The sequence below is a fragment of the Mobula hypostoma genome, chromosome 5 (assembly GCF_963921235.1).
Source record: "Mobula hypostoma chromosome 5, sMobHyp1.1, whole genome shotgun sequence".
Lineage (NCBI taxonomy): Eukaryota > Metazoa > Chordata > Chondrichthyes > Myliobatiformes > Myliobatidae > Mobula > Mobula hypostoma.
Window position 1 is genome coordinate 42,313,111 of NC_086101.1, and position 27,233 is coordinate 42,340,343.

A 27,233-nucleotide genomic window follows, 5' to 3' on the forward strand; every position below is an offset into this window, starting at 1 on the left:
GTGTGTTGCTTTGGGTTTCCAGCATCAGCAGATATTACCGTGTTTGTAACTCTAAAACTCCTGCTTATGCATTCCCAGCTTCATGGTCCCTCCCCAGCAAACACATCTGTAGTTAGCCTGGCCTTAAACTCTGAAATTCCTTCATAATTCTCTCCCTCTCTCAATAATGCTCATGACTTAGGATTTTTAGAGCACAGAACATTAGGGGTCATTATTCAGCCTAGATCACCATACACGATTTACATTGTCTACTTAATCAAATGTGTTCCATTAACACAACACAATTCACTACACGCTGTTTACATGATACATTTTAATTCATTACGCACGGCTTACACCATGTATTTTAATTCTCTACATGTGGTTACACCATGCATGTTAATTATGGACACATGGTTCAGGCTGCACATTTTAATTACAGCCGCACCATTTACAGCAGGCATTTTAATTCGCCACACACAGTTTGCACCATGCATTCAATTCACTGCACAGGGTCTGTGCAGGTCTTTCAATGCAGAACAGTTGAAAGGCTGGCAGTAAACTGAACCAGCAGCTGTCAAGCTAACGGGCTATTGAGGACCCCAAATGTCAAATTCTGTCAAGCCTGCACGTATGTCTGGAATTGGTGAAGTGAACTGAGGCAGCCTAACAAGTTCCTGGACCTGAAAGAGTGTGACATATTGCTTGTGCTGGCTAGTAACGGAAAGTGGATATTGAAAGCCGGCCACTACTGAGAATCAAGGTAATGAATGAAGAGGTGCACAGACAAGGGGGCTTCCTGCATGTTGCAGAGCTTTCAGCGCCTACCCACTGGTTCACAGGACTGGTCTTTATCTCTAAACTCTACTCTACATGGAGGACACAGAGAAGCTACTGGGGCACCAGAAAATTCAATGCTTATGTTCTTATGTAAGGACAGACAAAGTCAGCCCTCGTCAAATACCCAGACACAAGGCTCCTTCTATCTCCTACCACTTGGCACAATGCTCTCCACTTGTTCAGCTTCTTCAGAAGCAATAACAATACAAACCCTGCTGCCCTGATCAAGGCACACGTTGTATTTTAGCAGGTAACATTAAGCAAGTGGACTTGGGGTCCAAGTGGACAGCTCCATGAAAGTGGTGGCCCAGGTGCCCAGGCTGACAAGGTGGAAAAAGGGCTGAGGGCATGCTTACCTTTATGATTCAAGGCACTCAGTTCAAGAGTGAGGAATTTATGTTGCAGCTTTACAGAACCCTAGCTGGGCCACAGCGGAGAACTGCAGTCAGTTCAAGTCATCTCATTGTAAGGAGGATGTGGAGGCTTTGGAAGGGGTCCAGAAGAGATTAACCAGGACGCTATCCAGACTGGAGTGGTGTGCGAAAGGTTCGACAAACTTGTGTTACTATCTCTGGAGTGGCTGAGGTTGAGGGAAGACCATAAATGTTTATAGGTCTACCTCATAGATAGGGAGCCAGTATGTTTGTTCATTATTGTGTCTAATACCTAACATTAGAGGGCAAGCAGTTAAGATAAGGGGATAAGGTCAAATGAGATGTGCAGGTCATGCTTTTTTTTCTGAAACATGGAGTGTGGCGGGTACCTGGAATGCATTGCCCAGGGTGGTGCCGGAGGCTGATAGTTAGGCACATGGTTGTGCACAGAATGGAGGGATATGGACATAGCGTAAACAGAAGGGATTAGTTTAGTTAGGTGATTAATTACTAATTTAATTAGCTCTGCACAACATCATGGGCTGAAAAGCCTGGTTTCTGTGCTGTACTGCTCTATGTTCTAAAGTCCACTCCTTCAGTGGTGAGAAAGGATTTGTCTATCTCTCAGCATTACAAAGAGATCGGCACCGATGCTAAACTCCCACCCAGCAGAACAGTGACATCCATCACGGACAACTTCCCGGTTACAGTTTGGACCATCAGTACCCAACCATGAAGTAGCAATTATCTATAATCCCTGGTTTAAGATCCAACTATTGGACTTGCAGCTACAAGTCCATTGGATGGTACAAGCTACCATCTGGGAAACGATACCGCAACATAAGAGCCAGGGCTAACAGGCTCGAGACAGCTTCTTGCAACAGGCCATCAGACTGCTTTAATACATACTGATGATACTGCATTTCTTTTATATTGACTATCCAGTTGTACATAATATTTATTATAAATTACCATAATTGCACATTGCACATTTGAATGGAGACATAATGTAAAGATTTTTACTCCTCATGTATTTGAAGGATATAAGTAATAAAGTCAATTCAATCCAATTCAATTCAGCTCAATTCAAGTATCAGATGGTGCTGACTTGTTTTCACACCAGGAATTAAAGGGACAGTAACTTAGTGAACGAACACATTAGACAATATATGTGACAAGATGCATATTATGAGACATAATTCAACTCTTTCCATGACCTCTTAAAGTCAATTTCCTACAACTTAATCTACATTTTTTTTTAAATCTCCTCATGTTCCCTGGACACAGGAAATAACAATTCTTAACATCACCATTCTCCTTGCTCTTCTCCCCTTTCCGGGTGCCAGTTAAAAGTTCTGTAAACAAGTGTGTATTCCCAAATGCTTTATCAGTGAGCCTGGAACTGATCTCATTCCTCTGTGGTGCCATCTACGTAACAGTACAAACAAAAAATCACCAGATGAGAGACATTCTCTTGCTATCTCACCCCTGCTGTTAAATAACACTTGGTTTTCTTATCTGTCTGATGTTAACAAAATAAATTTCTTTTCTTCCTTTTCATTAATTGAAAATACTCTGGAATGATTCAAACAGCAGCCAAGACAATGGAAGCTGGCAGTGTAATGAGATACTAATCTATTTTTAACTAAAACAATACTATATGCAATTCTTGAAGTTGTGATGAAACAGTTTAGACTGAGATCAAGTATCTAATTTCAGTTTATGGCTTTTCCCTGAGAAAGGTATATTGTGCTTGCATCTATAATACTCCCAAGAAGGAGACACATGTGATTCTGTCCTTAAAACACAGACATCGATGAATTATGAACTGATAGCTTATTGAACCTATGTCTGGCAGGGGCCGGAAAAATATATTCCCTTGAACCAGAGCTTGTTTGTACCATGCTAAGCAGAGACGTAGAACCAGTTTATGGAACTTCCTCTGAAAGAAGGTGCATTTCATAGAAACATAGAAAACCTACAGCAGAATACAGGCAATTCAGCCCACAATGCTGTGCCAAACATGTACTTACTTTAGAATTTACCTAGGGTTACCCATAGCCCTCTATTTTTCTAAGCTCCATGTACCTATCCAGAGTCTCTTAAAAGACCCTATCTGCCTACACCACCATCGCTGGCAGCCCATTCCACGCACTCACCACTCTCTGGGTAAAAAAGACTTACCCTGACATCTCCTCTGACCCTGCTTCCAAGCACCTTAAAACTGTGCCCTCTTGTGGTAGCCAGTTCAAGCAAAAAGTGTTGATCTTGTTTATAACAACAAAACCAACAGCAATGATAGGGCCCTCTTCACCCCCACTCCAGCTCCAGAGAACTGCCACCACCCCACTGGCTTGTGATCACTCCTCCTTCATGGGAACTAGCCTCCCCACCATCGAGGACATCTTCAAAAGTTGACGACGGGAAAAAGGTGGCATCCATCTTTAAGGACGCCAACAACTAGGCCAGGCCCCCTTCTCATCACTACAATCAAGAAGGTGATGCAGGAGCCCAAAGACACACATTCAACACGTTAGGCTAGGCTTCTTCCCCTCCGACATCAGATTTCTGAATGGACAATGAACTCACCAACAATAACACAAATCAAAGTTGTTGGTGAATAACGTCAGGGTCGCGGTCTGAAACGTCGACTGTACCTCTTCCTAGAGATGCTGCCTGGCCTGCTGCGTTCACCAGCAACTTTGATGTGTGTTGCTTGAATTTCCAGCATCTGCAGAATTCCTGTTGTTCCCCAACAATAACACTATTTTGTTTTTGCTCTCTGTTGGCACTACTTACTTTATATATCTAATTAAAATTTGTAGTATATTTTATATATTGCATTGTATTGCTGCCCCAAAACAAATTTCACGACTACATATGTCAGTAATAATAAATCTGATTCTGATTGCGATGAGAGCAATATTTTGCCAGTAGACTTGGTTGGTTGGGAAAGAGCCTCTTACTATAGCCATGCTGTACAGTTTTATGTTCTACTTGGAATATACTGTAGCTTCCGACAAGACTTTTCCGAGCAAGTATGGCAAAAATGTAACACACAAGCATCCATCCAAACATTTGGGAATTTCATACATGTAATAATGTATTCTGGCTCTGATGATGATGGTACAGATCCAGCACTGAATTTTAATATAATTAACCACTCTGCAGTCCAAGATCCAGGTATGAATGGTTGCCTATGTTATGCTAAAATCAGAATGATCCTTGCAACCAAAAATAGCCAACATTTATTTGTTTGAGTTGCTGAATGAACTACAGTCTCAACAGGACAGTAAAAACTAAAAGCGAAATCATTTGGCTGACACACAAAGCGCAATTACCAGCAAGAAGTTTAGTACAATTAGCTAACAATCCTAAAAATTGGATTGTAGCAAAGAGAGTTAGTGCAATACCTCACTCCTGGAGCCATTTTACTCCAGTAGAGACATTGAATATTTAGATTGGGTACACTGCTTTATGGTTGAGACTAATTGTTATTCACCCAGCATACATTAAGGTGAGGGGGTACATTCAAAGGAGACATGCAGGGCAAGTGTTATTTTTGCCTGGGAGAGTGGAAAAAGCCTGAAATGAGCTGCCATAGGTGGCAATCGAGGTAAATACAGTCGAGGAATTAAAGCAGTTCTTGGAGAAGCACATGAATGTGTTGAGAATAGCTGCATTCTGGAGCGGAGGTTCCCTGGTTTGAACCCAGTTAGAGCCGCTCCTGAGTACGCTTTCCATCCGTGCCGGGTTGAGTGTCGAGATCACGACTCAGTCTCGTAAAATAAAGGGAAAAATACTGTGAAATGTCTGTGTGAGCAGTGGCGCACCACACTGTCTCTCTCTCTCTCTCTCTCGGCGCCTTGTAAAGGCGTGAAAAAGACATCGTCCCGTCAACATCGCACACGCATGGATGCTCCCACCAAAAAAAAGAGAATGGGTGGTATATGGGTTTTGCGCAGGTTGAGGGAATTAATTTAGTAGAGTGTTTAACTAGTTTGGCACAATAATGTGACCCAAGTAAACTATCCCTGTACAGTAGTGTTCTACGTTCTAATTGGAGGACTTAAACAAAGAGTTAACACATAAATGACCTCTGTGGTCTCCTGTGGGATGCATTCATCCGGTGCACTGAATGTGATCAGGAAGTGATTTAGCACCTTTTAAGCAGCACATTGTCAGGAGAACTGCAACACTTAGGGAGTCTAAAACAATTGTTGATGTGCTAATTTTATAACTAATAAAGACATAAAATCATATGTCACTGCGTTACCCATCTCCTTATTGTTCTATGTTAGCTCCCCTCCCTACTCGTTATTGTTTTTATTACTATCCTCCTACAAATCCTGCTTACGAATGATGTGCAAACGCAGCATCGAAGTGATAAAATTCAGATGCCACCATGTTTAATATCTGTTAGTTTATACAACGCCCTCAACGGCAGTTGGCTCCAACACCTGACGTTCCACACACCAACAAAATCTCATATTGTGTGCTTATGAAGCAAGTGTTATTTCTTGGATAGGTGTTGGCTGTTGGACAGTGATCTTGCCTCCAAGTCAGAAAGTTCAGTTTCAAGTTGCAGAAGAAACATGGTTACAAATAAGTACATGGCCCTCCATTGCAACAGTGGATGACTGTTTAACCAAGAACACATTTTCACTCTTGAGAGGCAAGCAAGAGATCCCACAGCATTACACATTCTCCCCAAGTTACCAATGCCCAATTTATGGGCGCCCCATCATACAAATAAACACACGTACAGGAGACTGAAAAGATAGATAGGGATGAACTTGCCTGCTACCGTGGGACTGCAGACATCTTCCGCAAGGTGTGCATTCTCTACTTCCCCTCCCTCCCCCCAAACCACACATAATCTGGAATCTGGGGCGAGCCGAGCAGGGGTGTGAACACTGAGCAAACTCACTTGCTCAATCACAGAGACAAGATGGGTGGTGGTTACTCTTCCCTCACGTGCTCTGTCCCCCCATCACCAGGATGCTGCCCGGATTTGAAAGCAGGTGCTATATATGTACAGAGGTTGGATAAACTTGGACGTGTCTTCTCTGGAGCAGCAGAATCTGAGGAAGCTTATAAGATACTGAGAGGCATGGATAGAGGAGACAGTTAGTGCCTTTAACTCCCAGGGATGGAATTTGATGGCCTGCATTTAATAGAAGAGTGGCTAAGTTCAAAGGAAGTGTGAAGGGCAAGTTTTAATACAGAGAGTGGTGAGTACATGGAGCACACTGTCAGTGGTGGCAGTGAGACAAATATAATGGAAGTATTTAACAGGCTGTTAGATAGGTACATGAATGTACAGGGAATTCAGGGATATGGACATAGTGTCGACAGAAGGGATCAGATATGCATTGATTAGTTTAACTGGCTCACCAGACCATTGTGGAAAAATGGGCCTGTTTCTGTGTTGTATATTTTATGTTCTTTCTGACTGGTGCTTGGGAGCCAAATGTGAAAACCAAGAAATCCATTTCTGACTTTATAACAACGATTGCAATTCAACAGCTCTTCATTTGCCAAAACAAACCTGCTTTCTGCTATTCAAAATGGTTAATGAATGGTGCTACATTATTCTACCTATCAGAAGACCAAAGTATTCCCAATTTACTGAACCAAACAGTTCAGACCATTGTTAAGCTAAGCACTGAAGAATTACCAGGTCACAAACTTAATACTCGCTTTCAGAGTCTATGTAGCTATGAAGACCATAATAGAGTGAAAAACAAAAGAAAATTAGATTGTTGATCTAAGTGCAAAAAAACCAAGGAAAATAAAACTCTACCATCAGAGACAGAAACAAATGGATAAACAGGGACAAAAAACATACACAAAATTAAAAATTACACAATGGTATGAAATTAATTTAATAATCAGGCTATATTTTATTTAGTACAATAATCTGCAACCACAATATCAACATACAGTTTTTAAATACAATGATAAAAACAGCAAAATAAATAGAGTATAACTGGATATATTTAAATGTACATAGTGATTCAAGCCAATGTCTCTGCAAATACTGTATTATAATATTTATAAATTCACCCTTTCCAGCACTAACATGACTATCTGACCCTTCTCAGCAAGTCCCAGAAGACTAGTGCTTTCAAATGCAGTAAAATGTCTGGTGTCTGGTTACTGATAAATCCTCCCGCAAAGACTTTTCCAGCCGTGCTGCGATACGGATTAAAGGAAAGACCAGCTCAAAATACCCTAGAGCAAGGATTGGAGGGCAATTTCAGTAGCCTGCCATTTTAAAAGCAGCAGCCCTTTCTCATCTCCTTACTTTCTCTTTGGACATGCTTCCAAAAAGCTTCAGTGACCCTTTCATTTCACTCCCAATTCCAGGAGTCTGTAAGGGACATAATCCCCGATTTAGCGAATTCCCTCAGTGAGGGAGGAGATTTTAATAGGCTGTTTTTCCTTGATATGACAAGGGCCACGGTTTTAACAACACACATAATATTTAGCACCATAATATTTTTGCGACTAATATGAAATCTTGTCAGGTGATTTTACTCTCAACAACATGGGAACACAGCCAACTGTGTAAGTGAATCCATACTGAACATTTTGCTGCATTCACTAAGGTCATGGCAATGTAGATTCTGTTCTGAGCCTACACTAGAAATGCAGCAACTTAAAGAGAATTTTGGCAGAAGGCTGAAATTCTCATATTCTCTCTCCTAAGCCCATTAGTTGCAATTTAAACACGTCAGGCATCAAGTTGTTGTCTCAAGGACTTCCACAATAAGAGAGACGTCCCAATTAACTGTCCCATAGCTTAACACATGAGAGACCGTTCACTGTTTTTCCTCTGCTGTGTAAATCCCTGTTTAAAGGAGGCAATGTTCAAATCACGGCCATGCCATAACCATGAGCACTATGCTTAGGTATAAACCGCTTCAACATATTGGCCCAGAATTTCTCCGACAATTTTAAGTGTGCACTTGGTGAATTTCTGCATGTGCAAGCGTTGGATGAGAAGCATCTTAACCCTTTTGAGAACTGACTTTTGCTCAGGGTTTAACCATAATAAGTTTCCATCTCATACTTTTGGGAATACTGTGCAGGATTCTGGAAAAGAATAGAGCCCAATATTACTCTAATTATAGAATTAGTTTGTCATTCAACAATGAAAAATAAAACAAGCCTCATCCAACTTAAAAATAAAACTTACTGTGGAAGTCAAAAGAAGCAGATATTCAGAAATCTCAACCCATACATTCGTCTGTTGCATGCACTGATTTAACTAGTGAAACTAACTGGATGAGGGTTACACCAAGAATCCTTCTGAAATTGATAATTTTGAATCCACCTGTTTTCCATCACAGAACTGAGCTCTGGGAATCGCACATTAATGCAACTGGTGACCAATTCTTCTGATGGTTACTTATACCCTCTGAATTGGGACTAATTGTACAACTGGCTGGCAAACAGGACGATGCAAAGGCTTTAACCCATTATCCTTGCGGTGTCGTACACTATTAGTGTCTCACTCTCTCTTACTTGCTAATGAGGAGCTCAAAATCTAAGCAAAAAAGTTGAATAGGTGATAGAATGGAAAGACAAGTAGTATTAGATTCTATGAAGCATCCCCCCTGAGATCAATACACTCCCATTGTTTTTCCAGAGAACGCAGAAGTAATTCCAGATTTAAGTATCTTAATATCAATGAAGTTTTGTATTTGAAATCATGGACTCTTAAATTAGTTGCAACTAAATCTACCGGCTCATGTCTTGTCTATTGTTCTGGTAGACAAACATAGAGGTAACCCTACCAAATTCGGTGACCGTGGAAAGCAATTAACTGGCCGAGTTTGTTACTCTAATTTTGTGCCATGTCTTTGTATACAGCTAACATGTCAGAACTTTACTGATCAGAGTCACCAACATGAAATTAGCCTGTCAGATTAGGACTCACCTGAACATTTCTGTAAGGCAAGGAAATGTGGTCCAATTAGTTCCTAACACAGTCCAATGCGCAATAAAATGCATTTAATTAAAAATTCTTAAGTTCTAACTCTGCAACACAGTGTTCGACGCAGTCCAAGTTGTCCAGAAACTTGATTTAAGTGCAAAATTTAATCAGAAATAATCTTTCTGAACTAGGAACTGAACCAGCAGGCGAGATATGATTCAATTTATTATTTGTAAGAAAGAACAGGGCTTCAGTAATATTTATGCTTTACCTTTAATATCATAAATGTCATTGGATTAAAGCAGCCCCAGCTACCACATTTTAAAAAAAATCTTCCACCTTCCTCCAAAGTAATATATTAGTATACATGGCTGCTTTTAGGCAGTCATATAGGTACTACCTTCTTCAGAACTCAGCATGTATCATTAGAGAGTGCAATAAAATGTGAGAATTAAATTGCAAGCCTGAATTTGTAGTATATTACCCAAAAATTACACAGAAGATACTGACCAGCTTAGTAAAGCCAAGTGTGATGTGTTCCTTATAATATCAGTAAAATCTACTTAATAACTGGTACTACATTTATCAAGTTATGCCCTGTGCATGCTTCAGAGTAGCTTCTCCGAAACATCACATACTTCATTAAAAAGCAAATAATAGTATTTTGAAAATGGAAATTAAAACACCTCTCATTTGGAATTAGCATCTCCACCATCTCATTACTGACTAAGATACCAGGTAGCATTGCAATCTCCTGACGTGGAGGCCATGGAGATTTCAGTGGGGGCAAAGCAGCAAATCTCAAATGAGAAGCAAAACGTTCGCAAATCCAGAGGGCATGGCAAGCTGTTTTTTTTTGTTTTGCTGGCAACCTGTTTGAAAAACAGCCCAGAGTGAAAAACCCAGAGATCTAGAATAAGGTCCTACTATCTGGATTCCCGAATCTTGATGACCCAAGTGAAAAATCTCTATGGCATCTTGAGGTTTGCAAAAATTAAAAAAAAATCTTATGCGAGGGAAGAATAAAATCCAGTCGAGAAAAAGAATTGAGTAATCATAGTCTGAAAAACTGCGAAGATATTACCACATACATTCACAAACACAAAACTGACCCCAACTACAAGCTCTTCTTTCTTATTCAAACATCATGTCTTCTATATATTCTTCACACAATGAGAATGAATGCCTTGTACAGACACTCAGTGACTGGCATAAATCTCAACAGCCACTGCTCCTGGTGCTGGCATTTTAATGGCACTGCAGAGTTTTATTATATTAGCAGTAATTGTATTTTAAATTAATTTGGAAAAATCAGTTTCTCATACTGTACCTCCCTAATTCTCAAATTAATCAAGTTGCAAATTCAAAGGCACAATAGTATGAAAAGAAAAGCAATAGTACGTTTGTATATAGACATCCCCTGCACCAAAGAAGTTAAGACCGATTAAAGTAGTAGTGGATACTTTCGTTCCATCACAAATCAAACACTTGGAAATTAGAGACACAATAATTCACAAGGGTTTTGACATCAAGACTTAAGTCTATTTTAGTAAATAATACCAGGCTTCTATTTGGAATTGTGAATAATAATTAGATGGGGGGTGATCTTCCAAACATGAAGCATTTAATTTATAGTGCCTCATCTTATTCACACATCTTTACTACACACTGGTAAATCAATGGCATTCCATAGTTCACCACAAAGCAAAATCATGGACAGAGTACTGGGCATTTGCAAATAACAAATAGAACTGCAACTATCTGGTCCTTTCCAGTATAATCACCAGCAAACAACAACCTCTTCCTCCTCCCCCTCCCCCACTGTTTGGACCGCAGTTGGCAATCTGCCACTGATTAGCAGAAAGTGTTCCAGTGCCATCTACAGGCCATCCAAATCACTTTCCTGATTTGTTTATCTGCAACCCAAAATCACCCAGAATACGTATCTTTAACAGCAGGATGGAAATGAGCCCAAACAAAATCAGTTTGCATGAAAAGGAAATCATTTTGCCACGTTCCCACGTCTTTGGGCAACAAAATGTTAGCTCACTGCAATATAAAGGTTTGTGGGTGACCACATCTCGCAGGGTAGTTGCTAAGAGTTAAGTTTTACCTTTGATGTTACTGGGAAATTGCAATATTGAATGCTGGTGCTGAAAGACCAATAAAAACCCTCAGTTACCTGTCTGGTGTGCAATGGGCCCTTTGTCTTGAAGCCACCTTGGGAACTACACTCTGATGCACTGAAGTGGTCCGAGCTGGTAGAGGATCGCTTGGACAAGGTATCGCAGCCCCCAACGAAGGTGTTGTCCAAAGGAAGCTCCTGAATCACATGGTGCTTTTTTGCAGAAACTGGAGTGTCTGGCTTTAGATGAAAAGAGGGCTGCGGCGATCCTGACTTGTAATGCCGTGCTAAGTCTGGGCTACCTGGCTTAAAGGTTGATGGTGGTGTAGTGCTCCAGTCAAACCGTCCTATAGTCTGCTCCTCCAGCTCGGCTGGAATAGTAATCGCCCCATTGATGGGCTCGTGGGCAGGGTCATCAGGTTTGGATTCTTCAATAGTAACAAAGTTGAGGAGAGAGCTCTTAGGGGACTTTCTTTTCTTCCTCTTCTTCTTCTTGTTCTGCTTGCTCTCTTGGTTTGGGGACATCCACTCTGCACCTTGCTTACTCCTCTGTGTGGCTTTGAACCTCGACTGCCGGCAACGCACCAGCACTGTAACAAAGATGACCACAATCACCACCATTGCCCCCGCGACAATGGCAATCATGATGGTGAGATAGTCCTCATTCTGCCAGGGCTGGGTACTGTCCCCGATGTTCTTATCCAAAGGAGTCTCCATCGTTCTTCTTATGAGTTCATTGATGTAACTGGCATTACTTACTGTGTCATTCACATACAAGTAGACAAGGACCAGGGTGTGCAAGGGTTTAGGATACCCCAAATCACTAATGTTCACCACCAGGCGATGCAAACCTTGATCTGCCACAGTTGGCTTCTCCTCCAGAGTAATGTTGCCCGTCACCGGATCGATTCTGAACAAGCCCTTGCTATTTCCACTGACGATGCTGTACTTGAGTTCTGCGTTCATCCCCGTGTCAACATCCACCGCAAACACCTCTGCCACCACTGATCCAGGAATAGCTGAAAGAGGCACCAGTTTGAACGAAGTGTTTGATGGTGGATAGATTACAACTGGGCTGTTATCATTGACATCTATGACATTGATGGTGACTTTGGCAATGGAGGTACGGACAGGTCTGCCCCTGTCTATCGCCTTGACTTCAAATGTGTACGAGCTCTGCAGTTCCCTGTCAAAGGACACATTGGATCTTATAACGCCGCTCACTGGGTCTAAGATGAAGTTGTCGTTGTCACCAACAACCGAAGCCATCACTTCCGCATTCTCCCCGGCATCTGCATCCGTCACTGTGATGACCCCCACGGTGCTGTACTTCGGCAAGTTCTCAGACACAAAGAACTGGAAGTGGTTATGGGTGAACTTGGGATTGTTGTCATTTTCGTCCAGCACGGTGACAATGACAGCCGCCTGGCTCTGGAGAGGGGGGTTACCGCTGTCCCTGGCGGTCACGGTGAAGATGTAACGCTCCTGCTCCTCCCTGTCAAAAACCCTGGAGGCAGTCAGCACCCCAGTCTTGCGGTCCAGGTCGAAGGAAGAGGCATTGGGACCCAGCTGATAGACGATTTCAGCATTTTTTCCACTGTCCTCGTCGGTGGCGCTGATGGTGGTGAGGTAGAGCCCACGGTGGTTGTTTTCAGCCACAGAGAGTTCGATGACCGGCTGGCTAAAGACCGGGGGGTTGTCATTCTCGTCTTCCAGCCTCACTCGGACCAGCGCACTTTGGTTCAGGCTGGGTTTGCCCGAGTCCGAGGCCACTATCCTGAAACTGTAGTCTCTTGTGCTCTCATAGTCCAACAAGGCAGAGGTCTCCAAAAGGTACTGGTTGTCGTACACAGCCTTGAGGTGAAAGGGCACCTCCTTCTCGATGTAGCAAACCACCTTCCCGTTCACATCCGTGTCCTTGTCCGACACAGTGATCAGGGCAATCTTGGTGTTGACTGGATCCTTCTCAGACAGGTAGACGGTCCCATTGATGGGGCTAATGATGTAGCGGATGTCGATGGTGGGGGGGTTGTCGTTAACATCAGTGACATTCACGGTGACAGTGGCCCTGGCAGGGGTGGAACTGCCGTCAGTGGCCAGCACCGTCATCTTGTGCAGGGACGTCTCCTCGCGGTCCAGAGCCCTCTGCACCGTGATGAGGCCAGCCGTGGCGTTGAGGGCGAAGTGCCTCCGGACCGACGGCGAGACCTGTGGGCTGAAGAGGTAGAGGATCTGGGCATTGGAGCCCACGTCGGCGTCAGTGGCATGGAGCTGGATGACCGAGGTGCCCAGGGGCGCGTTCTCCGGCAGACGGACCTCCAGCTGGCTCTCCTTGAACACCGGCCGGTTATCATTGACATCTGTGACTGTCACCTGCAAGATGGCAGTGCTGGACCTCTGCGGACTTCCCCCATCCTCCACCTTGATCTTCATCACATAGGTGTCCTTCTGCTCCCGGTCCAGACTGCGCTGGACAATCAGCTGGGGCCACTTCTCACCCTCAGGACTCTCCACCACGTCCAAGCCATAAGCCCCTTGGCCATTGAGGAGCTGGTAACGTTGCACCCCGTTGCTGCCTGTGTCCGGGTCAGTGGCAGAAGGCACCGGGAAGCGGCTGTTGACCAGGGTGTTCTCCGGGATGGAGATGTTGATCACGGGAGACGGGAACATAGGCGCATTGTCGTTGACGTCCCGCACCACCACCTTGATCTTGACTAGTCTGAAGTGGTCGTTGGGCAGGATGACGACCTCCACCTCGAAGAAGCAGTCGGTGTCGGTGTAAGTGCCCGCGCACAGCTTCTCGCGGTCCACCCGATTGGCTGTGGTGAAGATCTCGCCGGTGCCGCTGGACACCCGGAGCAGGGGAACCTCCCCAGCCTTGGAGACCAGCCTGTAGATGAGGTTGGCGCTCGCCCCCGTGGCCGCATTAAACCGAGAAATGTTCAGATCGCGCGGGATGCTGCCCAGCAAGATATTCTCGGGCATCTCCTCCTGAATGGTGTAGACCAGCTCCTGAGCCAGAGCGGAATCCACGGTCAGGCAACCGGCCAGCGCCAGGAACAGGTAAAAATCCCGCATGTCCATAATTCCGGGAAATATGCAGAGCCAGATTACACCAACGGTATTTGTAACCCCCCAGACCCTATCCCCTCCACACCTACACTATTACGGGAAAAAAATAACAGGAGGCTCAGCTACCCTCCGTGGCAATCCCCTCCCATCGGTTTTGCAAACAAGTTCTCTCTTTTAGCCCTACCGTATTTATTTACCAGCGAGCGAAGATTGCTGCAGAGGGTTAACCACTTAAATTCTCCTCGGTGCAGTATTCAGAATGCACAGTGCACAGAACTGTCGAGAGGTTGAATCCAACTGCCAACCAGGATAAGCAGCCTGCAGAATCTTCTTAGAAGGACCCGGCCGCATGAGGATAACCATTTGGCTTTATTCTTCTTATTTTTCCCCCAATTTAAAAAAAATCACAGCCGTAGTCTTGAGCAGTCGGCGGGGAGGAAATATTTGCAGTTATCCCACTGTTGCGACAGTTTGCATTGCATCAGAAGTTGCGAACACTACACCCAGATGCAGAAGATGCATTTCTTGACCCTTTTCGTTTTAAATCCCAATTTTCTTAAATACTAATCACCTTCTGCAGCTTAATTCCAGATTTCTTTTTTTTTCGTTTGAAATGCAGATGCAAATTACTTAAGGACGGAACAAGTTGCAGGAGGCAGGAGTTTGCATCCTTTTTTCCCCTGTTGCAGACTGAGTCTCCTCCGATCCTTCTCCTCTCTCCCGCATTCACGTCTCTCCACTAAATCTTCTCCCTAACTCTCAATGAGCCCAAGTGTGTATAAGCTCCCTTGATCCCGCCTCCGGGCCCGACGTTCATTGGCTTCTCGCCTCCCGTCAGCTGAAGGACGACGGAAGCCGGCCATTGGAGCCGGTTGCCGCCAATCAAGAGCGCAGCCTTGAAAGTTGAGCAGAATTCCTAATAAGCCAAAAAGCTGATGTCATTCAGTGGTCCCAGGCAGTAAAACCTGCGCCAAGCTAGCATCAGACCCAACGAGGGTTTTATTACATGCTAACAGAACACACACTAAGCAGCGTGCTTGCAAGCGATACAGTCTTTAAGAAATGCAAACTGCATTCTCTGGGTGAAATAATTTATCCCGAGTTTCGAGAAATGAAACACACGCACACACAAATGGGATACCGATGCAAACGGGCAAACTATGCATCGATCTAAGTAAACATGTGCCGGTGAGTTTTTTTTGGGGGGGGGGAATCGTGTGGTTGCTACTAATTTGAGATATCGCATTGGCTCTGATTTCACTCATTAATGTCCCCAAATAAATAACATAACACCCGAATCTGACTTCTCCAATCGCGAACCTCTTCTGCAATGATCACTGATTTATTAAGATACACATTGTCTCGATTTTACTTTATTAGTAGTAAATACTGCCTCGGTGGAAATTAAAATGCTGTTAATTTGTTACACACCATGGAAACAATGACCACGTGGATCGGGGAGTTGCAATTGCGTGCTGGTCGGGGGAAAAAGAGCAATCACTTCACTCTGTAATTCGCGTCAAGTGCTATCAGCAGCCCAGAGTTAACCATTTTCTTGAAAAAGGCACCCAGGGCTTGACCCAAGTAGAACTGACTCCCGACGCGAGCTCGCAAGGTTCAAAAGCCCCGCCCTCTGTGCGGTGTTTCGTGTGATACATTTCCCAATAAGTTATTTTTAAAGATATTTTAAAAATGTCCGCAATACAGCTCTTTGAGACAGTAAGATATTCGAGTGGTAGTAAGCGCGATTATGAAATGTATATGACAGTCCAAATTATAATTCAGCTTTAGATTGGATCAAACACTACTGGTGATAATTTCCTCCCGAAATGCAAGTCGACCTCGGTTAAAGATGGGTCATCAACTTGCTTTGCGTTTTGTTTCGGGACCGTGGAGGGAAAAAGAGGGGGAAATTGAGAGAAGATATTTTTGCAAATACTATGTGCATTGCTAATAGTGCCCACCCGGAACATAAGTAATTTCCGGACACGCATAACACACTACAAATGGAAGATATAATTTACGGAATATTAGTGAATGTCAATGTCACAGCAAAACTATTTTAATGCGCATTTCAGTATTTCCATTTAAACACGAGCGCAGTACGAAACAATGCAAAACAGGACCTTAAAGTGGTTTTTATTTAGGAGAGCGGTATCAGGGTTTTTTTTAAAGGTATAACTCTCAGGAGATGTTAACATCAGCCGGAGTTGATAGTAGCCTGGCTTCATTGCTTGTAGCACAAACGTGTAGAGTTATAAGCAGTATTTCCGTGTCTCTAATTTTGACTCTGCGATACGTTTCGATTATTAATTTCGATTACATTGGCAAAGGGAAAAAGAACAGAAAGTGATTATTATCTGAAATAGCTGATACCAAGACTTGTCTAGACGACACCTTTTCCATTAAGTGAATGTATAACAGAGCAGCCAAAGGGTGGTGGCAAGCCAAGGCGCGTGGAAATATCAGTAGAACAAATGTATTATCCTTCACACCCACCTCTTAAGTTGCACAGCCAATCCAACCAATCTTAATCGAACCCATCACAATTTAAATGCGCACAAATTTTGAACACATGCTGAGTTTTGCTTCAGAATAATTCTGTATGACATTGAGTTTTTCTTAGTGAGGACTGGCTCTCGGGTCTTCATGCGATAAGAGCAATGTTAAATAACCTCATTAATGATATAAACAAGTACCAGATATCTGTTAATCAATTTCTTGACGCTGCAGCGTTGAAGGTCTTTTATTCCAACGCGTTTTGTAATTAATGTAGATATGCAATCAGAGTCAAGATTCCTTCCATTGGAATGTTTAAAAAAAAAGTTTAATGCGATCTGATTACTTTTTTAAAGAAATACGGGGAAAGGTCGAGTTCAACCTTCCGGAGATCTTGTCAAGTTAAGGAAACTTGAGCTTCTACTTTAGTCAAGACTGCCATCTAGAGGGCCTTTCCTTTAATAACAACCTGTCCAATCGACTCTTTCCTTACCAGTTGTCCGGTTTGCAGTATCAGCAGAACTGCCCTCTTCACCAGACGAGTGTGACTTATCCTTTTGGATGGAGTCCCTTCAATTTTAGCAACCCCTTGGTGTTAGCATTAGGAGTTCTCTACACCCACAAATGGGGTGAACTGCATCTAGATGACACAAGAGACTGCAGATTCTGGTACCTGGAACAATACACAAGATACTGGAGGAACTCAGTGGGTCAGACAGCAGCTGTGCAGAGCAATGGACAGCTGACATTTCAGGTTGAGACCCAATCTAGGTGAAGGGTCTTGATCCAAAACTTCAACTGTCTATTTTACTCCACAGACACCCTCTGAGTTCCTCCAGCACCTTGTGTGTGGAACACGTTAAGATTTTGTAGAGGGAGATTGACAATGTGGAATGTTGAATCTCAAACTGGGGTCACTGTTTTAGATTAATGGATCACATGTTTAATATGGAAGTGAAGAGGAATTTTTTTTCTCTCTCTGAGGATTTTGAATCTTAAATTTTCCAATCTCAGCTAAACGGGGAGCTGTGATACATGTACAAGCTGGAGACTGACATAGGTGAGTCAAGGTTACAGGGAGCAGGCAGGAAAGTGGAGATGAGGCCAGTGATCAGAGTCAATGAGATGACTGTACAGAAGAATTGGGTGGAGAGGCTGGATGACCTACTCTTACTTCTTATATCAATGTTCTTCTGGAATTGGAGCCTTTCCACAACATCCCAAAGCACAGCAGAACTAGTGGTACACTTCAGAATTTTAGCCAAGTGGTAGTTTATATTTTACACAGTAATCTCCCAGAAACAGAAATCTGACACTAGCAAAGTAATCTGCTCTAGTGTATAGATATTACAGTGCGCAGTACCAAAAGAGACTTCAGAGGGTTGAGTAGACTCAGCCAACTCTATCATGGACACAACCCTCCCCATTATTAAGAACATCTTCAAAATGCAGTTCCTCAAGAAGGCAGCATCCATTATTAAAGACCATCAGCAGCTGGGACATGCCCTCTTCTCATTATTATCATCATGGAGGAGGTACAGGAGCCTTAAGATGCACACTCAATGTTTCAGGAACAGCTTCTTTCCAACCACTACCAGATTTCTGAATGGGCCATAAATATATGAACACCACCCTCACTATTCTGCTTTTTGTCTATTTACTTAAATTTGTAGTATAGTTTTTTTTAATGTATTGCACTGCACTGCTGCCACAAAACAACAAATTTTACTGCAAACACCTGAAAGTCTGCAGATGCTAGAAATCCAAAGCAACACATACAAAATGCTGGAGGAACCCAGCAGGTCGGGCGGCATCTATGGAAAAGTATAAACAATTGATGTTTTGGGCCGAGACACTTCTTCAGGACTGAGAAGGAAGGGGGAAGATGCCAAAACAAAAAGGTGGGGGGAGGGGAAAGAGATTATCTGGAAGGTGATATGTGAAGCCAGGTGGATGGGAAAGGTCAAGGGCTGGAGAAGAATGAATTTGATATGAGAGGAGAAAGGGAAGGAAGAGGGGACCCAGAGGGAGGTGATAGCAGGTGAGAAGTAAAAGGTCAGAGTGGGGATTAGATAAAGTGGGGGGAGGGGGAATTTATTCACTGGAAGGAAAAATCATTATTCATGGCATTAGATTGGAAGGTACCCAACCAGACTATAAGGTGTTGCTTCTCCTCCCTGAGGGCGGCCTCATCTTGGCACAAAAAGAGGCCATTGATCAACATGTTGGAATGGGAATGGGAATTGGAATTAAAATGTTTGGCCACTGGAAAGTCAGCTTGTGCGGATGGTGCGGAAGTGCTTGATTAAGCAATCTCCCAATTTACGATGAGTCACACCAATGCAGAGGAGGCCACATCAGGAGTACTGGACACAATAGACAACTCTAGCAGATTTACAGGTGAAGCGTTGCCTCACCTCTAAGGGTTGTTGCCTTTTATTGCCTATGTCATTGATAATAAACTTTATTCTAAATACTGATTTAGGTTAAAGAATAGTATGAGAGTCAATTCACACTTTTATTTTGAAATAATGCCACGGGATTTAAAAGACTTGATAGCAATATATTTTAATATCTCATTTGGCACACTGCTCCACTGACCACATTAGAGACACAAGAGAGCACAGATTCTGGAATTCTGGAGCAGCATACAGGAGAAAATCATAGTCAAACTCAATATGTCAGGCAGCAACTGTGGAGGAAAACCGACAGATGACATTCCAGGTCAAGACCCTTCATCTGAATTTGATGATGAAATTGAAGTGTTCACGTGAAGGGCGTCAATCTGAGACAAAGACTGTCCATTTCACTCCATAGATGCTGCCAGACCCACTGAGTTTCTCCAGCACATTTGTGTTGCCACTGACCACATCTCTTCCTCAGAACTACAATTGGCATGAAGGAATGTTTGCATTTTTTGTACTCAAATTACTGTGGAAAGGCTTGAATCTTTGCACTTTGACTGACGAAGTTTCCATTGGTCAAGGTCGACCATGGATGTTTCATCCTGGCTGTCTAGATATGCAAAGCCAGGGTAGTACAATATGGAGAGCAAGCTATTGTCCATGTTGTAAGCTTCCTCCCCACCCGCCCCCCCCGACTCCACGCATGATTAACCCAAAGGAACGGCAGAGACTGATACAGTTTGGCACCAGCAGCATTGTAGGAGTTGCCAGTCTGCATTGAACTCAATGTTGGACTGCCTCAGGAAATCCAGCTCCGGAAGTCTTCCCCATGAGTGGGTATAGCCGCAAGGCAGCCGAGGTTTGAGATCAGAGCTTTTCTGGCCTCCTCTGCCCAAAGTGACTGGTTTTAAGACACCAGTAACCCGCGTTTGTCCCTTCGCCTGTCAGTAAAAATGATTCCGCTCGGCTTAGTAGCTAAGCCACACATGAAGGCCAGAAGCTGGACTTGGTTGTCAGAGGCTATTTGAACCATACGCCATTGGGAGCATTTAGTAGGTAGTGTACCTTATCCCTACTACCACCCTTGGCTATGACAACCTTAAGAAACCACTTTAACTATGAAGTTAATAAATGAGAAAAAAATTGTGGATTACTTATGATGCCTGTCCTCCTTCTGCTTTGCTTTCATCATTCCTGAGGAGAATAATGAGGTCAATGTGGGACCCACAGATTTTACCACAGAACATACTTGGTGGGATTGGTGGATTTGTTTAAGCTTGACCAGGCAAATGGACCGATATTCTCAATGCAGCCCCTGATGTTCTTCCTTCAATTTCAACATTCTTGGTTATAGAATTCCCACAGATGGTTACAGATCCAGAACCAGCTTGCCCACAGAAGACAAAGAGTGGTTGTAGACAGGTCATATTCTGCATGGAGGTCAGTCACCGGTGGTGTGCCTCAGGGATCTGTTCTGGGACCCCTGCTCTTCGTGAATTTTATAAATGACCTGGATTAAGAAGTGGAGGGATGGGTTAGTAAGTTTGTTGATGACACAAATTTGGATTTGTTGTGGATAGTGTGGAGGGCTGTCAGAGGCTACAGCGGGACATTGATGGGATCCAAACTTGGCTGAGAAGTGGCAGATGGCGTTCAACCCAGATGAGTGTGAGGTGGTTCATTTTGGTAGGTCAAATATGATGGCAGAATATAGTATTAATGGTAAGACTCTTGGCAGTGTAGAGGATCAGAGGGATCTTGGGGCCCAAGTCCATAGTCCAAAACTGCTGCGCAAGTTGACTCTGTGGTTAAGAAGGCATATGGTCCATTGACCTTCATAAACTGTGGGATTGAGTTTAGGAGCTGCGAGGTAATGTTGCAGCTATATAGGACCCTGGTCAGACCCCACTTGGAGTACTGTGCTCAGTTCTGGTTGCCTCACTACAGGAAGGATGTGGAAACCATAGAAAGGGTGCAGAGGAGATTTACAAGGATGTTGCCTGGATTGGGGAGCATGCCTTATGATAACAGGTTGAGTGAACTCGGCCTTTTTTCCTTGGAGCAACAGAGGATGAGAGGTGACCTGGTAGAGGTGTATAAGATGATAAGAGGTATTGATCATGTGGATAGTCAGAGGCTTCTTCCCAGGGCTGGAATGGCTAGCACGAGAGGGCACAGTTTTAACCTGCTTGGAAGCAGGTACAGGGGAGATGTCAGGGGTAAGTTTTCTACGCAGGGAGTGGTGAGTGCGTGGAATGGGCTGCCGGCGATGGTGGTGGAGGTGGGTACGAAAGGGTCTTTTAAGACGCTCCTGGACAGGTACATGGAGCTCAGAAAAATAGGGGGCTATGGGTAACCCTAGGTAATTTCTAAGGTAAGGACATGTTCAGCACAGCTTTGGGCGCCGAAGGGCCTGTATTGTGCTGTAGGTTTTCTATGTTTCTATGTCTAGGTAGTTACATATTTACAAGGAAGTGTTGAAAGAAATCCTTCGAACTCTCTCTCTCTCTCTCACTCTCCACTTGGCAATCTCTTACTGTGACAGAACTTGGACTAGATTGTCTGTCTCGGATATAAAAGGGTGAAAATACGATCTTTACACCTTGCCATGTCCCATTGCAGTATTGTTTAATTAAATACAGTTATAGGAGATTTTCCATACATTTTAACAGATATTCAGCAGAACACTGCCATCACTGCCATTCCTGTGGTAACTTTATTTTCATTCACACAATTATTTTTTCATATACTTAGCAGATAGTTAACAGCAATTCATCATCGTTGAAGCAGTAGATGGATGCATGTAATAACTGCAGACCAATTTTACATGCAAAATGAAGCAACAAATATGTAAAAGCACAGAGAAAGACGCAGTAACTCTTCCAAGTCACTTTTTCCACAGGAATTTTTTTCTAAGTAAACAAATTGTAACCACTTAAACAATGCAAATAAAGTCCACACGAAGAGCAGAGCTACTTAAGAAGAGAATAATATGAAATCTCTGCTTTACAGAATATGGCTTATGAGGAAAGGTTCTAGTGAGCTAGGGCTTTTCTCTTTGGAGCGAAGGACAACTAGAGGCAACTTGTTCGAAGCGGTATACGATTATAAGAGGCATACAAAGAGTGGACAGCAAGTGCCTTTTTTGCCTGGTAGCATTAGGTAATACCAGAGGACATCCTTTCATGGTGAGTGGAGGAAAGTTCATGGGAGAAGTCAGAGTTCTTTACGCAGAGAGTGATAGGTGCCTGGAATGCACTGCCAAGTGTGGTGGTACAGGCAGAAACATTAGGGACAAACATGCTCGGAAGGTAAGTAGGGGGTACTGTGGGAGGGAAGAGTTAAATTATCCTTGGAGTAGGCCAAAATTTTGGACAACATCATGGACCAAAGAAACTTTACTGTGCTGTACTATTCTATGTCTATGTGTGCAAAACAAAAGTTATTGAAGTGAAACAGTAACTCTGTTCCTCTCTCCACAGGTACTGCCTGACCTCCTGAGTGTTTGCAGCCTCTTAAGAATATAGTATGAGAGCAAACCATTGCTGATTTCTATCACTCCTTGCATTTGCTGATCCATAGGTGTAAATGCAATTTTTCACCTACTTTAAAATTGCAATGACAGCTGTTATTTACATGCTGACTTTAATACAAGTAATAAAGGACAAAGAACCTGGATGAGTGCAGCTTAACACAGTCCAGAAAAATCAGCTTACTTGATTGACCACCAGTCTATCACCCTCCACACCTGGCAGTTGAGAAAACCACCTACAGCAAATTGCCCAGGCCACACAGTTAGCAACTATTAAGTCAGTGACCTCTACCAGGAAGGATGAGTCTGCAAGTACATGGGAATACCGTACCAACTGGTTCCCCGACAAATTGCACCATGGAAATCTATTGGCATTCCTTTGTTGTCACTGAGTCTGAATTCTGGAACTTTCTCTCCAACAACACTGTGGACACCTTCAGCAGGAAGACTGCAGTGGCTCTTGAAGCATCAAACAGCCATCTTTTCAAGGGTGACAAGCGATGGACAATGAAGATTGATGGATTCCTGAGAAATGAACAAGACATATGGTCTCAAACAAAATGTCTTATCAAACACTGAAAGAAACCACCAAGCACATCTTTCCCTCCCCCTCCCCACTTTCTGCTTTCTGCAGGGATCACTCCCTACATAACTCACTTGTCCATTCGTCCTTCCCCATTGATCTCCCTCCTGCCACTTATCCTTGCAAGCAGAACAAGTGCTACACCTGCCCCTACACCTCCTCCCTCACTACCATTTAGGGTCCCTACCATCGAGGTGAGGCAACGCTTCACCTGTGAGTCTGTTGGGGTCATATAGTGTGTCTGGTGCTCCTGGTGTGGCCTCCTATATATCGGTGAGACCTAGCATAGAATGCGAGACCGCTTCACCTATGCTCCGTCCGCCAGAAGAAGGGGGATCTCCCAGTGTCCACCCATTTTAATTCCACTTCCTATTCCCATTCTGATATGTCAGTCCATGGCCTCATCCACTGTTACAATGAGTCCACACTCAGTCTGAGGAACAACACCTTACATTCCGTCTGGGTAGCCTCCAACCTGATGGCATGAACATCGTGCTAAAGTCCCCCACCCCTTCACCATCCCCCGTCACCTTTTCTCTCTCTCACCTTATCTCCCTGCCTTCCCATCATCTTCCTCTGTTGTTCTTCCCCACTTTTCCTTCTCTCCTATCGGACTCCCCCTTCTTCAGATGAGGGAAGAGGTGAATGGGCAGGTGTAGCACTTTGGCCACTTGCAGGGATAAGTGCTAAGAGGGAGATTAATGGGGAGGGACAAATAGACAAGGGGATCATGGAGGGAGTGATCCCTGTGAAAAGTGGAGGGTGTGAAGGTAAAGATATGTTTGGTGGTTGGATCCCTTTGGAGATGGCAGAAGTTGCAGGAATGAAGTGTTGGGGCACCAATGCTTAGCTCATTAATTTCATAACTTTTGCCTCCAACGTCCACCCTGCCCTTAAATTCACTTGGTCCATTTCTGATACCACCCTCCATTTTCTCTATCTCTCTGCCTCCATCTCTGGAGATAATATGTTGACCCGTCGTTATCTCTTCCCACCCTGTCACCTGAAAAAGTACTTTTCCCTTTTCTCAGTTCCGTTACTTCTGCCTCATTTGTACCCAGGATGCAGCTTTCCTCTCCAAGACATCAGAGATGTCCTCCTTCTTCAGAGAGCGGTGTTATCCTTCCTTCACTATTGATGCTGCCCTCACCTGCATCTCCTCCATTTCTCAAGCATCCACTCCTACCCATCTTCCCGCTGCCTTAACAGTGATAGTTAATTTTGCCTTACTTACCACCCCATGAGCCTCCTCATCAAACACATCATTCTCTGCGACGTCCGCCATCTCTAAAGGGATCTTACCACTAAAAATATCTTTACCTAACCCCCTCTCTCCACTTCCCGCAGGGATCACTCCCTCCATGATTCCCTTGTCCATTCATTTCTCTCCACTAATCTCCAACCCAGCACTTATCCCTGCAAGCAGCCAAAGTGCTACACCTGCCCATTCATCTCCTGCCTCACCTCCACACCTCCATTCAGGGCCTTTTACAGGCCTTCCAGGTGAGGCACCACTTCAGCAGTGAATCTACTGGGGTTGTCTATTGTAACCTCGATGCAACCTCTTCTACATTGTTGAGACCCATCATAAATTGGGGGACCACTTCATCGAGCACTACCGCTCCATCAGCCAAAAGCAGAGCCCCAGTAGCCAAGCATTTTATTTCCGATTCCCATTCCCGTTCTGACATGTTGGATCATGGCCTCCTCTTGTGGAATGATGAAGCCACCCTTAGAGTGGAGGAAGAGCACCTTATATTCAGTCTGGGTAGCCTCCAACCTGAGGGCATGAATATCGATTTTGCCTTTTGGTAAAAATAAAATTCCTTCCCCCTCCCCTCTTCTTCGATTCCCTACAAGAAATATGGCCTCTTACCTCTTCTGACCTGCTTATCACCTCCCCCTGGGTCACCTTCTCTTTCCCTTTCTCCTGTGGTCCACTCTCAGATTCCTTCCTCTCCAGCTCTTTACCTTTCTTACCTACCTGGCTTCACCTATCACCTTCTAACTATCCTCCTTTATCCCCCTATCTTATTATTCTGGCATTTTGCCCCTTCCTCTTCTGTCCTAAAGAAAGTTCTCGGCCTGAAACGTTGACTATTTATTCATCTCCATGCATGCTCCTGACCTGCTCAGTTCCTCCAGCATTTTGTGTGTGTTGCTAAAGACAATTTGTCACATGCACATCATAACATACAGTGAAATGTGTTGTTTTACATCAAAACAGATTAACGAGGATTGTACTGGGGGCCACCTGCAAGTGTCACCACATTTCTGGTGCGATCGTAACATGCCCACAACTCACTAATCCTAACCATATGTCTTTTGAAGGTGGGAGAAAACCAAAGCACCCGGAGGATACACACACAGTCACAGGGAAAATGTACAAACTCCTTAAAGACTTTGGTGGTAATTGGACGCTGATCTCACAGTTGGCGCTGTAAAGTAATGAATTAACTGCCATGCTCCTGTGTCACAACGTAAGATGAAGAAGATTGGTGAAGGAGCAGAGCAGAGAGGGGTGAAACTGTGAAGAGATTCAAGGAATTCCCAAGATCAGGATCCGTGCAGAACCAGGTACCCCCGTCATGTCTAGGCAGATGAAAAGCAAGGACAGCAAAAGTGGGAAAAGTGGAAAAGCGGGCTGGCTCTAGGGCTTCCTTTGGTTGTGTTGATTGTTAGTGCAAACAATGCATTTTTTACATACATGTGCTAAGTAACTGAATCTGAATTTGAAGGAGCACAAGTTTTTCGGAGTGAAGATGAGGAAGATCTATGAGCAAGAGGAAAGAAAGGCAGGCATTGGTTGTATTTTACGTTGACATAAATTACTTCATGGTGATGTAATAGGCAATACAATGTCGGATGGAATGTAATATCACACCGGTGATATCGGTGATATCACACCAGAGGAAATAATGTATCATTTCTTAATGCATGCATTACTAAATGACAGTAAAAGAGGACTACATGTCTTCATAATCATAATGTCAAATGACAATATTGATAAACACATTGTGGTAAAAATTCCTCTGTGTCACATGTATGAACTACATTATATGATCAAGACCCACGCTGTATTAGAGCTTCTGAAATTCCTTGTCAGTGCCTTGTCAGAGGAGTCCTTGTGGCTTATGATGTATTTTTCCATATTTATTGAATCACCTGGCCTGCTTGTCTTCATAGATTGGAGCAATGAGTATAAGAGAAAGGAAATCATGTTTCAGCTACTGGATACAGAACTCTGATGAAGTCAGCCTTGAAGTAGAGTGTGTATTTTTGGTCACCCAATTACAAGCAAAGATGTAAAGGTTTGGAAAGGGAGCCATAGTGGAGATTTGAAGGCTGAGGGGAGCCCTGAAAGAAGCTTATAAAATTATGAGAGACATGAATGGGGAAGACAATCAGAATCTTTTCCTCAGGGTTCAAATGTCAAGTACTAGAGGTGTGACAGGTAAAGATTAAAGGAGATCTGCAGGGCACAGAGGTTGATTGGCATCTTGAATGAGCTGCATGTGATACTCATAAAAGCAAATATCATGGTGCCTTTAAAAGGCTCTCAGATAGATGAATGTGTATGTGGGGAATAGATAGATATAGAGAGATACAGAAGTGCAGCTCCGAAACAGGCCCTTTGGCCCATCTAGTCCATCCAAACCATCGAGGTGCACACAGACCCTACCATCCATGTACCTATCCAAACTTCTCTTAAGTATTGTAATTAAGCTTAAGCATCACTTGGACTGGCAGCTCATTCCACACTCTCACCACTCTTTGTGTGAAGGAGGTTCCCCTCATGTTCCCCTTAAATTTTTCACCATTTACCCATAACCCATAACCCATGACATCTGGTTGTAGTCCCTCCCAAAGTCAGTTGAA

General features: G+C 43.7%; 1 protein-coding gene across 6 annotated transcripts in view; it reads right to left on the reverse strand.

The window, feature by feature from the left end:
- Positions 1–15,091, reverse strand: part of LOC134346784 (protocadherin-9) — an 850,226-nt gene extending 835,135 nt beyond the window's left edge. For 5 of the 6 annotated variants that reach the window (XR_010018022.1, XM_063048433.1, XM_063048432.1 and 2 more), the window contains exon 1: positions 11,321–15,091. Coding sequence is in view for 5 of the 6 variants with exons in the window: in XM_063048433.1 (XP_062904503.1) it covers positions 11,321–14,347 (3,027 nt within the window). In the remaining variant the exon portion in view is untranslated. Of the gene's footprint in view, positions 1–6,978; positions 8,295–11,320 lie in introns of those variants that run through there. The other variant, XM_063048435.1, reaches the window with a different exon arrangement.
- Positions 15,092–27,233: the final 12,142 nt, after the last annotated feature.